A 16,503-nucleotide genomic window follows, 5' to 3' on the forward strand; every position below is an offset into this window, starting at 1 on the left:
TATCAAGCATGATGCAAATAAATCAAAAATAATTTTGTATTTGATTACTTTAATAAATGAGTTTCTACATATGTATATAAACATTTTGTGAGAAAAACATGGGTAAGTACTTTAAACCGCAGTAAAACACAGTTAAATAGTATTAAAACAAATTTAAACTTTGTTTTATATAGAAGTAACAGCAGCCGAACCATGCTTGCTATGCCTAGAAGAGAATCCGTTGACCCTGAATGATTATATGGATGTATTTTCGGCAAAGGCGGCCCAACTGAATGTGGTGCAAATTATCAACAAACATTTTCCAATAGAGTTAATACAAAGTAGTGGGGAAACTCGGAAAATATGCCCGCTATGCTGGACAACAGTATCCGCTTTCAACACGTTGCACGATTTCGTCAGCTCCGCACAAAGCTCGCTGCGAGAAACCAAGGTGCTGCTCATGGAGGATGATCCGCTGACTCAAGGAAACTTTAAGCAGGCTAATGCCGATGCAGCCGATCTAAATGGTCGCAATTTCTTCTACCCTGAGGTCAAGATAGAGGAACATGAGCTGGAACAGTTGCCCAAAATTGAAGTTATTGAAGGTACGAGCAGCCTGCAGACATCCTCGCCCGCTCGACGTCTGCGAAAACGTGTCAAAGCGGAGTCAGAACCCGGAAATGCCCAACCAGAATCGTTAGAGATTAATGCAAGTGAATCTCTAGATACAGTTGAAGCCCCGAAGAAACGTCGTGGACGACCACGCAAAAGCGAAGTCATGCTTAAACCAAGCCCAGCTGAAACGCAAACTGAGCAAAATTTAGATTTGGAATCGTGTCTCAAGGCAGAAGCAGAACATCCCGACGATTTTAGTGACGATGATCAGGACTTCTCTGCCGAATTCGTTGAAGGACTTGCCCATAGCGACGACAGCAGCGAGGAGAGTGCCCAAAGCGATGATGATTCTGATTTTACGGTTGGCAAGCCGGATGACGTTGAATTTGCTGTCATACCGAAACGTACTCCAGTTCGACCCAAGAAATATAAAAAGCGTGCCAAGCCAGCGGAACCGCGAGTTCGCATGTCCCGTGAACTGCTCGACCAGAGGAAGAAACAGCAGGAGGAATTCGATGCGATCATAGCCAAGTTCTTTAGCGATGTGTTGCCTTGCTCCATATGCAATCTGCTAGTGCATAACTTTACGGAGATGCAACGCCATCATCGACTCACACATCAAGTGGATCCAGGATATATGATTTGCTGTGGACGCAAGTTTACGCAACGTAAGGTGCTGGCCGAACATGTGCTGGTACATTGGAATCCTGAGCACTTTAAATGCACCACCTGCGAAAAGTCATTCCAAAATTCAAGACATTTGGAATCACATCAACAGGTTCACGTGTCCAAATTGACCTTCCAATGTGATCTATGCAGCAAAGCGTTCCTTAGCAAAACTGCCATCGACTATCATAAGCTGAACAAGCATGTTCCCAAATCTGAATTCAAATTCAGCTGCAGCGAGTGCAACAAAAAGTATGAGAACTCCAACCATCAACAATATTTTAACTAATCTTTTATCCTTTACAGATTCCTGACTGAACGCAAGCTAAAGAATCATATGAATTCTATGCATGATCCGGAGAGCATTATCATTTGTGACAAGTGCGGCAAACAAATGCGCACGAAAATCATCTTGAAGAAGCATCAAGAGCTGATGCACTCAAACACCCCACGTCCAGAACCCGAATTGAAGCAGTGTCAAATCTGTGGCGCCTGGTTGAAAGGCATGACAGGTCTTAAGCAGCATATGAAGAGCATACATGTGGAGAGCGCGGGCGAGCATCGCTGTCATGTATGCAACAAGATATCACCAAATGCACGTGCGCTGCGTCGTCACATCTATCACAAGTAATACCTGTATTATACTGTTATTCGAATATATTGTAAGCTAATCCCTCGTCTCTTGGCAGTCATGAATGCGAGCGCAAGTTCAAGTGTACCATGTGCGATAAGGCCTTCAAACGTCCACAGGAACTCAAGGTATGTTCAAGCTCTGTATTGCTTCCCATATGAAAAGCAACTAACTGTAATTTCTCTCAAATAGGAGCACACATCTACTCACACCGGCGAAGTTTTGTACACCTGTCCCAATTGTCCGATGACATTCTTCTGCAGCGCCAATATGTATAAGCATCGACAGCGATTGCATCGAGCACAGTACGAGGCGGATAAGAATCAGCCAAAGCCTCCAAATATATTGCAGCAAGCAGTAGGCGCAACGGCTGCCATGAAGATCAAACTGATGCAGAATACAAATGTTCCCAGCATAGAAACGGACTTGAAGCATTTCTAGATCAAAACATAAGTACGCGTAAGGCCCTTAGTCTAAATAGTTATAGTTTAACAACTAGTTGTGTAAAGTTCAAAAAGAATATAGCATTAGAATATATATATATATAGTATAGTCGATGTCGACGCACTTTCGTATATCTTACTGGTTTTTTCTTGAGGGCTGGGGTTGGCATCTATGTCTATAACTAATTGAAAACAAACAAAGTTGGAATGTCTTTCTTTCTTTATAATTATTTACAAGGATCGCACCTTATATAACGCATTAACATTTACATATTTTGTGTAATGCATATTATTTAAATATATATAATTTTATATATATATATAAATTGGTTTTTTTTGCATTTTCTTATTTTGTTTTAACATTTAGATTTCTTTTTGTTGTAGATGTAGCAGTAGCAAACATTGAAAATATAAATTTAAATTTTACTTTACATACAATTATTATTGTTCTTTCCTCTTTTAGTTTAGATTTTAGTGCATTAAGTTTTCCTTTAGAAATTCAAGAAAAGGTTCGAATTAGATAAGCATGTATATTTAGTTTTTCTTTGCTAACTCGAACTCGTTCTGTGTAAGATCTGCGAAACTTTTTGTTTTGTTTTTTTTATAAACTCTCGATATCTAGGCAACATTTATAAATAGAATACTTTTGTTTAGGTTTTATTTGTTTTTCCGGCGGAAATTGCATCTTTTTTTTGCGACTCCTTTTTTACTATATATTTAAGTGTGTGTATATAGTTGTTCAAATAATAGTAGGTTTTTAGTCGGGCTTGCAATTAATTGTTAGTTACAAATTAAAAAAAAACAAGACAAATTGTTTAAAGACATTTTAGTGAAGGAAGAAGAAACATATGTAAATCAAATATTTATTTGTATTATTCATAATATTGTAGCTACTATAAACAAAATTAAACTTTCGGCTTGATTTAGTGACAATGTGTGTTAAGTTTTTCATTTTTGTGTGTGTTTACTAAAATATATATCATTCAGCTATAGTTTACATATCATTCTTTTAACAAAACAAGGCCAAAAATAAACCAAAAAAAAGAAAGTGTAACAAACAAAAAAAATACTGTTTAAAACTGAAGCAGAACAAAAATTGTAAATAAAAATAATAAACTTTGATTCAGTTTTAGCTTTGTGAGGGGCGGGAGCAACGCGATTTGAAAAAAATCAGTTTTGGAAATTTTGTTTTGCTTCTCTTACGCGCGATTTTTTTTTTTGATTTTTTAGATTTTTTTGTTTTTGAAAGTTGAACTTGGGAAACGGAATTCAGCGAACGCGTAACATAAATAACAACAATAATTATATAACAATGACTAAATTAATTAATAGTTAACTATTACTTGTTTGCGTGGTTTGCTGCTGTTATTGTTGTTGCTTTTTTCTTTTACTATATGCACTTTTTGTTTTTGTTTTTTAATTATGAGCAGATTAGAATTGTTCTTGATTTGTTTTGGAAGCAGACAGCGTTTTTTTTTTGTGATAGCTGTTGCTGAATACAAATTACATATTCAATAAATTGTTTATCTTCCTTTGTATTAATATATTTATTGTTGTGTGGTTGTGTATGGGCGTGCGTGGGTATGTGTGTGTGTGCGAAGTAGAGGCACGTGCGTTGCCTTCTTAAAGCTTGGTTTGCTCAACCATATCGATGTTCACCTTGTAGAACACATACGGATAGTATTCAGATTGGCCAAAGCCCAAGCCGGGTATATCCACATTCTGCTAGAAAAGAGAAACTTTAACTATCTGTTATTGATTTTGCTCTGCTCAGCTTACATCAACACTGCTGACATGTCCGCCAGCGGATGCACCATCCAAGTGTCCATACAGCTGATTGAGCACATCACGCAAGCGCTTAACGCTCTTCTTATTGGGCTCAATCAATATGGCCTGGAAGTTAACAGGCAGGCCGTACCTATAAAGAAGGCAATGATGGTTATAATAATATATATTATATATGATAATTCATCTATGATATATGAAATATAGACTAGATAACAATATACAACAGGCAACATTCTTCTAGAAGAGTTTTTGTCTACCTCAGCACAGATTCCACAAAAACGCGCAACGCTTTGACGTGTATTAAAGCGCAGAAGGCTTCGCTGAAGTTCACCTTCAGCCAGCGCACCAGAGGGCCCTATATAGAATATATACAAAAGTTAACTATCGGAATTGACATGGTTTTTAGTTCGTTTACGTACAAACTGCTTCTTCTTATCGGTCATCAGCTTGGTCATCTCATTCTTGCCCGCTGCGAGCTCCTCCTCGTTGTAAACGAAATCACGCACAATAAATTTACGTTCACGAGCATGGAGTTTGAACTCCTCGGTGACCTTCTTGAAGAGCGTGACATTGAAGAGGCTATAGTCGGGATCCTCCTTGATGAGCTGCGATGAGCGTGGCACAATCATGTCCGTAATCTTCTCATAATTGGTCAGCCAATCATTAGCCATGGCTCTAAAAGCAAAACACAGTACAGATGACATAAGAATCTTATATACAAGGTCGGGAGTATACTCCTTCCAACTTACTTTGGCACAATGACCAGCAGCGTGGTCAAATACTCCGAATCCAGTATGAAGTGCTCCTTCTTGACCAAATCCGCCAAATTGCGTGTCAACAAACTGCCACTGTATATAATATAGTAAATTGTGGTTAGAGTATGCGTGAGTCGGGTCGTTTTCATTATAATTAACTACTTACGTTTTCTTCTTTTCCAGATTTTGCAGATTGCCTTTCAGATTGTTGTAGGCCTGCGATTTGGTCTTCAAATCGCCATCAATTTGACCAATTTGTTTCGATATGATATCGGCTATATTGCGTAGCGATTGCTTGATCGGATATTTGGCCATGTCCCATTGGAAACGCGTTAAATACTGCGGTAGTTCAGCTATATTCCAAAATAAAATCCATTAGTATTATGAGTTGATAAAGCAATTTTTTTCTTTTTATTTTACTGGCAAAAGACTAGTACGAAAAAAAAAATAAAAATAAATTTTAAAAAATATATATGTATATTGCTGTAATATATCTAAAAACTGTATAGAGTTCTTGAAATATTTTCATTTAGTACAAAAACAAATTGAGTTAGTTTTCAGAAAACAAGAACAAACGAAGTTAAGTAGACAATAAATATTGCACTTAAGTATTTAGATAAGATAAAGATTAAGTTTATAAACACAAATACAAAAGACACACATACACATACACACACAGCACACATACATATGTACATCATAAACTTATACAAAAGGCAACAAATTTTTCAAGTTTTAATTTCACAATTTCTTTTATAACTATTAGCTATAAAGAATATATTAAAAAGTGCACTTAACACTTAGTTGAAACATGCAACAAAGTAAATAAATCAAGTAAATTTATAACAGCGCATTAACAGCTATTGCAAGCTAAGCCGGCTGTTCGAACTGCTTCGAACTGGTATAACGCTGAAGAGCAGCGTGAAAGCCAAGTGACAAACCCACTTGTCAGGTCTAAGGTTTGGAGCTTTGCTAGTATAAGCAACGCTAAGTGTGATAAATTGCTGATATTATATAACAGTCATATAACAGTTACTAAGGCAACCAAGACAATAAATATTGCAGTTGAATAGAGTTTTAGTAGGTTCGAAGGATCTACCGAAATGTCAATTATTTCTAATACAATATTATTATTATTTCAGGGAATACATAAGGTATTAAGAGGTCCATATAGGCTCTATAAAAATGTATACAGGGTATTTAATAGTCTACACATCGATTGTATAGATAAATATACAGTATTAGAGATGTTAATTCAGATAGCCTAAGAGCTGTGTTAAGCATAAAGCTGTTTTGGCTAATTTTAGTAATTCCATTTAAATAACACTCCCGACTACGATTAAATAAGACATAATTACCATTAATTACGTGCAATAAATAAATGCAAATGAGCAAAACAAGTAAAGAACTAAATTCACTACGATTAGTAGAGTGGGGGACTATGGGGCAGTTGCGAACTAGGGTAAATATCCAATAAATAACTATAAAGTATAAATGGGTATTATTATAATTAGAAGGAATAACAAAATACCTTTCGTAACGGCACAAAATGTTTTGTTTTTGGTTTTTGTTTAGCTTGATTTGTATGTCTAGTGTAAGTAAAATAAATAAGCTAATGCTTAAACACTTAAAAGCAACTTAAAAACAAACTGTAAATTTATAAAATAAATTTCACAAAATTCTCCCTGTATGTGTGTCTGTGTGTGTGTTGATATGTGTTAATATATAGCTTAATGGAAATCGGCGTTAATCGTGGCTATGAATTGCGCAGCAGAACAACATTTTTTGGTGAGCAGTACACTGAAAAAACAACATATTCGCTTTTACACTGTTACAAATTTAATTATATTTCGTGTATTTATATATATATATATAGTAAAGTATAAACAAAATAAGACGAAAGAGAAAGACAGAGAGATAGAGAGAGTAAAGACATTGGACTTTTTGTCATAACTGATACGCGCTTGTATAACACTTATGCCGTATAACAGTTAACCAATTGCACAATCAAAATTCAAGCGAGCGCTAGACGTGTGTTGATCAGTTCATATATAATATATATTTATATATATAAGTGGTATACATAGGTGGCAAAGGGGGGTAACATCAAGTGGTTCCTCAAAAGAAAAGAAAATAAATGTGGAAAAAAAGGAAAACAAATGAAAATGCAAAAAAAGAAAACGAAAAAGACAGAGGCAACGTCCAAGGGCCATTGGTTATGGCCAGGTATGCTAACCTGGACTGAGTGGAAATTCGGGCGGCTCAGCTGCATGATCCGTGTCTGGACTGGAACGACCCTGGCTACTACTGCCACAACAACTACTCACTGGTGACGATCTATGTGTTGTAGTTAAATTAAATCCATTGTTTATATTTAATTGAGACGTTGTAGAACGTTTGCTATAAATTTGATCGGCAAGAGAATTGAAGAAAGAGCGATAACTAGAGCGCGGTGTGGGCGATGTCTGATGCCAAAATGTAATTGGTTTGAATTTGCATTGGGTTTGTTGAGTCTGTATTGGTATTGGTGTCTGTGTGCTGTGTATAACAGTGCGAGTGTGCGCGTGTGTGGGTGAGGGAGTGTGTGTGTGTGTGTGTGTGTGAGTGGGTGGGTGGTTCGATGAGTGAGTGAGTGATTGATTTAAAAAAAGAAATATATTATTATTGCAATTTATTTGTTTCGAAACTTTTTGCTTAATGAAATCAAACATTTATGCATGAGGGAGAGAGATAGAGACAGCAAGGAAAAGAGCGAGAGAAAGAGAGCGCGCAGGCAAAAGCAGGTGCAAAGTTGGTCTTTTGTTGTCTTTTTTTTTTACAGTGTATTTTTTCTTGAGTGTATTTGTGTTGCATGACTGTAGCTCTGTTTGGGGTTTTATGACTGCGTGGAGTTTGGGCAAAGTTTTTTCAGGTTTATTTTCATTTTTTTTTTTGTGCTTTGTTTGGCAACTGTTCTACAGATAATTGTTGATAAAAAGGATACCTGCACTTCTTAGAGTTACGCTTCGGCTTATTGAACCACCAGTCGAATGTTTCGGATAGTGAGGAGGCGCTATGCGGACTCTTTGGATCATCCAAATCCTCCACATCCTCCGTATCCGTATCGCACATCGACTTTTCTGTTGGCGATTGCAATGGCGATTGTTGTTGGTGTTGTTGTTGTTGTTGCTGCTGTTGCTGCTGCTGCTGCTGCGCTGGCATTTGAAATTGACTGCTGCTGCTACGAAAGCTCAGCTTGTTATTGTTTATGCTGCAAGTGTTGTTATTTAGCTTTTTGCTATTAGAGCGCGACATGCTTTGCACCGAGCTGCTGCCAGTTGGCGCCGATGTTGAGAAATAAGCCGAAGAGCAAATTGTTGTCACCGAACTAGCCTTGGCATCAGCAACAGTTGCTGCTGCTGTCGCCGCGACTGCTGTTGCTGCTGCTGCTGCTGTTGGATTAGCTGTGCTATTGCCCGTCGCTATAGCTGTTACAGTGTTGATCGCACAACGCGTTGCATTTAGCATTGAGGAAGCTGTCTGTGTATAGCAATCATCGGCTACCAATGTGCTCGCTGTGGCGCTGGCACTGGGCGGGGCAAAGACGCTGCTGCTATTGCTTAGCAGCGCATAGCATTCGTCGCAGGCACAACCGGGTGGCGGTATCACAAAATCAAAATCACGCTCCGATTCATCATGTGTTAGGGATAAATTGTTTAAGCTGCCGCCGCTGGTGCCGCTCACCTGGCACGCCGAGCAGCTGGCTCTGGCTGATGTTGAGGCGGAGGCAGAGGCTGTGGTTGGGGCGTAGGCTGAGGCGTTGGCTGCATGCATATTGGTAGTGGTAGTAGTAGTAGTTGTTGTCGTTGTTGATTTGTTGTTGTTGGATTTACCCTTTAGATCCGTGGGCAGCTGTTGCAGATATTGATGGTGGTGATTGTGGTGGTTGTTATGGTAGTGTAGCGGATTGTTTTGGTGGTGCGTGTGCTGGTGTTTACGCTGATGGCGCAGACTCAAATGCTTCAAACGTTGATGATGTCGACACGGCATGCTCTCGTCAGGTGGGCCAGGACCTTCAGCAGGTAACAGGAACGAGCAAGTTGCAGTTGATATCAACATTTTTCAGGTGGTTTTCAGGTTTTTTTAGTTTCGTTTTGGACAAAGTTTGTAAAAACAATAAACATTTTTGGAACATGAACTTAAAAGCTATATAGCATACATTTCGAAATTGACTTTCAAATAGGCCTATATAATATGTTGAGTCGAAAAACGTAACGATATATACTCTATGTACCCAAATAATCGATTCCATTATTTTTTGGTTTTTTTTATGAAACAAAAGCCAAAAAAATCAAAGTAAAACAAAAAATAAATATATATATATATATATATATATATATATATATATAAATATATATATATATATAAATATACATACATATCAGAAATAAATTAAGAGATGAACTGAAATATCGAAAAATTAAAATAAACTTTTGATATATATTTATATTATATATATATCGTCATATATATAATATATATATACAAACGCATATGTGTGGATAGGTAAACCAATATATAATTCGAAAATAAATAAATATATATATATATATATATATAGATGCACATAATTTCATGAACAACAGTGGAAAGAGAAATATTTATGCAAATGTTTTTCTCTCATTTTTCGTTTTTTTTTAATTAAACCAAATTTTTGTTGCACAGTGTAAAAGCGTTATATTATTATTGTTTTACAAATTTTATTCAATGTGAATGCCTAATAAAAAGCGAGTTGAACATGTGAATGGCAAAACACGTACACAGACACAAAGACACACACACACATATATATAAATAGAGACACAGTGAGAGATGAGATATTTCGTTGTTATAAAAAATTTACAGTTTGTTATCATTATTAGAAGAAGAGCATGATTAAGACGAGCGCACAGAAAACGATTAATGCAAAACAAAATAGGCTCACATAACACACACACGCACGCATACAGTAGCACAATACTGATTGTTATACGGTATAACAGTTGAGTTAAGTCATATTGCTTATAAGACGCACGCACTTAAATTAAGTAAATCAAAGCAAATCAAAAGTAAAAATTTAAATAAAAAACTCAAAAGAAAGAAAAAGATAATTCGCGCTTTTCTTTTATAATATGTATATATATTTTTTATTAATAAAAAATATATATTTAAATATATTTATGGATTATGATGCTAAAAAAATTTTATTTTCTTCTAGATTCTTTTTAGATATTTTATTTCTTTTATACTTTTGCAAAGTTAAAAAATTTTTCTGGCTTTTTTTTCAAGTGTATGATTTCAAAACTAATCTGAAGTCAAATTTGTTTAAATAAAAAATTGTAAAAAAAATTATGTAAAAATAATAAAAAGAATTTACCACAATATTTAAGTAATTTATGTAAAATATACAGTGTATTTTTTATTTTTGAATAAACAGCTCAAGGAGAGAGAGTTTTAGCGCTTAGTATATGTAGTATAACACTTTTTGTGACGACCTATTTGCAAGTTGAGTGTGTGTGTGTGCTGGTGTGTGTGTGTGTGTCTATTGTTGTTAACTATAGGTTTATATATATATTTCAGAACGGTATTTGTATGTGAAGTGCATGTGGATTTTGGGTATAGTTATTTGAGGGGGGCAAATGTACAACAAACGCAACACAAAACAGGAACAGAACGTTGCAGTCGGGCGCAACCGACTGCATAATACTCGTTCACGCTGATAAATTAGCTAAAATTAATATGTTCAAAAATATTTAAGGAATTTCTTTTATAGTTCTATAAATAGGGAAAATTAATAGGGATTTTATATATTCTATAATTCTATAATAGGAATATTGCTTGATCTAGGTCTAAAACTATGGCAGATATAGTTTTTGTTGCCGATTTACCCAAGGGGGTACATATACATATATACATATATCAACGGGTATATATTCCAAAATTCAAGTCTTTAGCTTACATAGTGTCATAAAAAGCCAATTTACTACTGAACTATATCTCTTACAACTTAAACTTCTAAGAGATCTAGTTTTTATTGACCATGCTTCCAGGAGGCGTAGCCAACACAATCTATGCCCTATCAGACGAATCTTCCCAGGAGTTTGTCTATATTCGAAATTTCAAGCCGATCGATTGATAGACAGACGGACGGGCAGTGCACCAAAGCCAAATATACTCACTTTTCACAACGTGAACGAGTATAACAAACAACGCAAAATTCTCTTGACTTTTTATATTTTTTTTCTTGTTTTCTATTTTAGTTCCATTGTTGTTTACTAAATATATATAAAAAAACTTTATAAACTTTTCTTAAATTTTTTTTTTGATGATTTGTGCGCATGAGTTTTAACATAAGAAAGAAAAACTTAAGAAAATTAAATATATAAAAAAGTAAATTGTAAGAAATAAAAACCAAATATTAAAGAAAAATATATATAAAAATAATAAAAAACCTTTAATTTTCAGCTCAAAATCGTTTAGTTTTTAAATCAATTTTTATGGCTGAAATAACGAGTATCGATGTGTATCGATATATAAAGGATTTGCTGAAGTTCTGTTAGTCAAATTTGTAGATACTGCCAGAAGACAGATATATTATATTTATATATATATAAATATATATATAAATAATGCTCTCGTATCCTTTTTGTACTTAGCAAATTTTGGCTGATACTCAAGTCGAACAGGATATATATATATAAAAAGAGGTATGTGTACTTAATATAAAACGGGCTTTAAACGTAGTATTTGTTGTTGTTAGTAATAGAAGAGACAATATATACGACTAGATGTTTCTTGACATATCTGAGCATTCCGTTTCACAAAAAAATGAGCTAGAAAAACATCTTAACTAAATAAAAAACAATATATATAGAGTTGGTTCAGCTAAACTGTTAACTAAATCTAAGCTAAGCTAAGTATTGGTATAATTGTCTATATATGTATATTGATAGATATTACGACTAGCACTTACTGTTATTGGCCTGCAAATTCTCATGGAGCTTATCGCGCTGATCTTCAAGCACCTCGCCCAAGTACATGGCCACCTTGCGGGTGATTTGCTCCACATACGCATCCAGTTTACCCAGGTCATCAGACAGGCCAACCAGCTGATCCAGTGTGCCCACCTAAAAGCAGGGTATACATTCATATTTCATCATCATCAAATTTGTCAAATTATAGGCTATCCGTATTGCTCACCTTCAAGTCCGGTATATGAAACTTGTAGTTACTGCATAGATTATGTTGCTTGCTGGTTAAATTGTTCATCGTGTCGAAGGTTTGCTGGCAAGTCTTGTCGCCAGGCGCTGAGATAATCCAATATTCGGACATCATTTTGATAGCTGAAAGAATATATATAAAATAGATGATACATTGGCTAAATATATATTTGAATTGATTTGGTTTATATAAGGCTTTCACGTTGCCTTTAAAATATTTGTGCACACACAAAACGTGTTCATAAATAAATTCCATTATGTAATTTGAGTTGCTATCGATTCGATGTAGATATATTTATATAGCTATATATATAATATATATAGCTACATATACATGGCCTTATAAAAGTCAAACAAACACTGGTTAAACACGCATTAAACTTTAATTATTGACCTCGAAAGCGTGGGTCAGCTTAACATTTAGATGCGATCGACCCTCAATATGCAATTCATTGCCAGGCTATACACAATACTCTGTAAGTGTGTGTGTGACTGCATGTTGTGCGCGTGTATATTACAGAGTTCCTTTTCTATTCTTTTTTTGGGGATGGTACCGCCTGCTAGACAACAAAGCGCAGACACTTGGCGCCAGGCAGACTTGTGTCCTGTATATCGACTCGTCAGCATGGCGTATACGCAATATGTGCGCATTGAATACAGTGAATGCCCTGCTGGAAGAACATTGATTTGATTCGTGCATATTTAATGAAGAGTTGAATTTCTATATGTGACTTAAAATCATTTAACAAAGTGGAATTATATAATTATGGAAAGCATTGCGTATACGCAATGCTTGAACATTGAATATAGTGAATGCTCGATTTAATAGATTTTTGTTATGTTTATAATTTTGTTTTTTGGTAGTGTATATAAAAATATAATATATTCATATTTATAAATTTTAGTTTTTATAATTATAACAAAAAAAAAATAAATTTAAGAAATATAAATTTTTTATTTATTTTTTAAGCATGTATCATTAATTGCATACTTTAATGTTAAAAAATACAAAAAATATATATAGGAAATAATTTAAATACTATATATCATTTTTGGTATTTTTTAAGGCTTGCACGTTAGAGATTATTGACTGCCCCAAATTGTTTCGGCAACAAAAAAACAAAGAGATTTAAAAAATAAAAATAGACGAAATTCGGTTTAATTAGACTCTACTGTACATTTTCTGCACGACAGCTTACTTTAGCAACTTTTGCAAAGTATTATTTAGTCTTTGACTTAAAATGCCAACACTGTTTGCTTTAGCGAGCTTGCACTGTATTACTTTTGTCTACAACTTACGATTCTAGCACTGTTTGCGTTTCAATAATATTGTTAAGAACTGCTCAATCTGTATGAGCCGCAGCTTTTTAGGCATAGTTTCTAATTTAGTTTCGCTTTTATCAGTCTATCTGATAAAGGAAAACTTAAATATCTGGCAGATATTTTGATATGGCCACGCGGTGCGGCGTGCATGGCCCAGCAGACGAAAAATTGTGGAAAAATTCGTGCGCACTCAGCGAAGGTTCGATGCGAAATGAACGCTGGAAATGGCACTGGAGCTGGAGCTGAACGCCGCAGCTGACGTTGCTGTTTGCGTCGCAGTTGCTGCTGCTACCGCTGCCGCTGCCGCTGCTGATGTTTGCCTGCCATATGGAATAATGCTTGCCACCGAAATTTGGTGTTGGTGCCGCTAAGGCGCAGCCACGAAGGAATCGATGACGAAGCGGCGACACGCAAACCGCCTTCTTCAATTTGGTAAGTGTCGTTGTTCTCTTTGTTGTTTTTGTTATTGTTCTTGTTGCTGTTGTGGCTGTCCGCAGTAAGGTCAGTTTGCGTATGAGTAATCATCGCGAGAGATACAAATCTAACTTTGGTCAATTTCATTTTAGTGGTAGCCACTATTATTACATAACTTCATCATGGCCTTCAAAGAGCACAAAACAAAAAAAAAGGAAAAACCAAGAACTATAGACATATGTCTGTAAATATGTGAAAGTCAAACATAACCTAATACCCTGTACTAAACAAAGTAGTCTTATTTCGTCTCGGGATTAGTTGAGCTCATGAGAATCTCATAGAAAGGCCCCAAAAACAAGAGTAATACAAATATCAATTATATTGATAGAAATATAGGAAAAGGAAAAGGCGAACAGGGAGATAGAAAGAAACTAAGACGGAGACACGGGCAGCAAGAAAAATAACATATTGTATAAGTAATACTGAATATTAACATAATACAGTCTGCAAGTCAGACAGAGCCATCAGAAAATTCCGCTACAGGGTATACGAAAATAAACAAAATGACAACAAAATCGAGCGCTGACCATCCCCAATAATGACTGCTGCCCCGCCATAACTAACCATGCTTATCATCAACCCCAACGGTAACAACAGCAACGACAATAATAATAATAACAACAAGGACAACATTCAAGGCAGTGCATTGTCCTCAACCAGGAAACAAATGAGAACCTGGCAACCGCTGGAAGTGGAAGAACAACAACAAAGCTGTGTCTATTTTTAGCACCAAAATCTAAATTGCTTTCGTACAAATCACTAAGTGGAGGCGCCTGGAAGGGGCCAGTAATGCTCCGTACCCAACTTTATATATGTCTATGTATATATATAAACATATGTAGAACATATTTACAAACATGTATTCGATTCCATGTTTGCTACGGGTCATGTGTGACGCATTCAACATATCATTCACAGGGCGATTAACACAAATAGAAATTGCATTAAACAATAGTTGACTAACTTTATTTAAATTTATGTAGAAATGTTTCCACAGCTAATTACATAAAAATGAGCTTAAAAAGGACCCATCAACTACATAAATTGGCAACACTGTTTGCCAGTTATAAACTCCAACTGTAAACAGGCGTAAATGATGTTGACATAAAAGAGCGAAGAGCAAAGAATAAAAACAGCAAGCGAATATGTCGCCAGTCAGACTGGCCAACGGCTGGCACAAATGTGGTGGGAGAATGTAGTGGAGAAATAGAGAGGAATATCGAGCTGAGGAGAGAAGCGCTCAGCTACAAAGGACGCGCCACACAGGAAATTGCAGTTCGCTGATGACGAAAACAAAAATAGAGACTAGAATAACTGTGATGATGTTAATGCCGGACACACACTCAAATATACATATATATATATACATATAAATATTTATATATATATACACAGGCAGCGGGCGAGCGGGCAAATTAATTAATAATAATGTACGCTGTCATGTGGAGAAAGATAGAGAAAGAGAGGGAGCAAGGGAGGCTTGCCATTAAGCCTTTAAAGTGTGTTAACCTAGCAGCTGTTTTTTTAATTATTTTTCTTTTTAGTCAGCTGCTGACATTTGTGTTTTATTGCCTAAGCAAAAAATGTAAATATGTAGAAGCGCGTTTGGCTTTTCGTTTCAAGTTTATATCTGGTCAGCCGCAGTCAAGGTCCTTACCGCACGCAATATCACTATTTCGTGTAGTCCTTATACAAACACATATAAAAAAGTTGATGCATGTGTGCCAGACAGCAGTGTAAAAGGAAACACGGAAGAATTCATAAATTTAATTAATATTAACATGTTAAAATGTTTTTCTAAATTGAGCAGCTTGATATTTTGTTTACGTAGAGAGAGAGAGAGTGCAAAGGAGACCCAACATTCACCTAAAGAGCGAAAAAGGTTGAAGAGAGGGAGAACGATAACGCACAGTGGTAAAAATTCACCACAGCTAGACACAAACACACACATACACACAGCGGTGGTGAGTTCGCCTCACAGTCAGCTGTTCGTGACAGTCACATGACAGCTATTCGATCGATATTTTCATTTTCTCACGGGTTTTACTACCCAAAAACCAAAACAACTAATCCTTTGCTAACATATTTTACAATATACAACGAATATATTATCCCGCCAATTCATATTAATACCATACGCAAGATAAGTCGGTGAGCATAGAACGAGGCAACAGTTTTTCAGGGTCATTTCATATGCACATATACACAATCATTTTTGATTTTTCTTAGCAAAAAATTGGCTATTTGACACTGGCAGAGTTTGATATACTCCCATTACACTGTTCAACATTTGATAACAGGTCAGCAGACCTGTTATAACTTTTTTTCATGCGCGCAATTTGCTGCGTTGTCGCATTGCACACGCACTAAAAGAAGATACACTTACATTTAAAACGGCACTAATACACGTCAAAGTCGTCGTAGATTATTAAAGACACAGTTTTAATTGTGCGTTGAAATTGTTTTTAATAAAAATCAAGCAACTCAACCGCACCACCCACAATGTACGTACGAAACGGAGCACAAGACTCTGGTAGAAACTCAACACAAAAATGACAGTTCACAATTTCGCATAAGATTCACGTGATAAG

The 16,503-nt window shown here is 35.8% G+C and overlaps 2 protein-coding genes across 5 annotated transcripts; one reads left to right on the plus strand and one right to left on the minus strand.

Annotated features, from left to right (window-relative positions):
* The first annotated feature begins 64 nt into the window (after positions 1 to 64).
* Positions 65 to 2,453, plus strand: LOC111605217 (transcription factor grauzone). The gene is made up of 5 exons (XM_023323639.2): positions 65 to 102; positions 174 to 1,512; positions 1,567 to 1,887; positions 1,950 to 2,019; positions 2,084 to 2,453. Exons 1-5 carry the CDS (start codon positions 99 to 101, stop codon positions 2,330 to 2,332), a joined length of 1,983 nt encoding a protein of 660 aa, XP_023179407.2. The 5' UTR covers positions 65 to 98; the 3' UTR covers positions 2,333 to 2,453.
* Positions 2,454 to 3,246: 793 nt separating this feature from the next.
* LOC111605288 (V-type proton ATPase subunit C) lies at positions 3,247 to 16,471 on the minus strand. Of its 4 annotated transcripts, XM_023323740.2 has the most exons (10): positions 16,299 to 16,471; positions 12,096 to 12,238; positions 11,869 to 12,022; positions 8,750 to 8,929; positions 5,044 to 5,230; positions 4,872 to 4,970; positions 4,542 to 4,797; positions 4,380 to 4,477; positions 4,114 to 4,252; positions 3,258 to 4,056 (listed from the first exon to the last, which is right to left on the minus strand). In XM_023323740.2, exons 2-10 carry the CDS (start codon positions 12,228 to 12,230, stop codon positions 3,958 to 3,960), a joined length of 1,347 nt encoding a protein of 448 aa, XP_023179508.1. In that variant the 5' UTR covers positions 12,231 to 12,238; positions 16,299 to 16,471; the 3' UTR covers positions 3,258 to 3,957. The 4 variants fall into 4 exon arrangements, with proteins under 4 accessions (XP_023179507.1, XP_023179505.1, XP_023179508.1 ...); XM_023323737.2 differs by lacking the exon at positions 8,750 to 8,929 and having other exon boundaries at positions 3,256 to 4,059; XM_023323738.2 differs by lacking the exon at positions 8,750 to 8,929 and having other exon boundaries at positions 3,262 to 4,056; positions 16,299 to 16,470.
* Between the last annotated feature and the right edge of the window lie 32 nt (positions 16,472 to 16,503).

Source organism: Drosophila hydei, unplaced genomic scaffold (genome assembly GCF_003285905.1).
Source record: "Drosophila hydei strain 15085-1641.00,03,60 unplaced genomic scaffold, DhydRS2 tig00008125-arrow-arrow-pilon, whole genome shotgun sequence".
Taxonomy (NCBI): Eukaryota; Metazoa; Arthropoda; class Insecta; order Diptera; family Drosophilidae; genus Drosophila; species Drosophila hydei.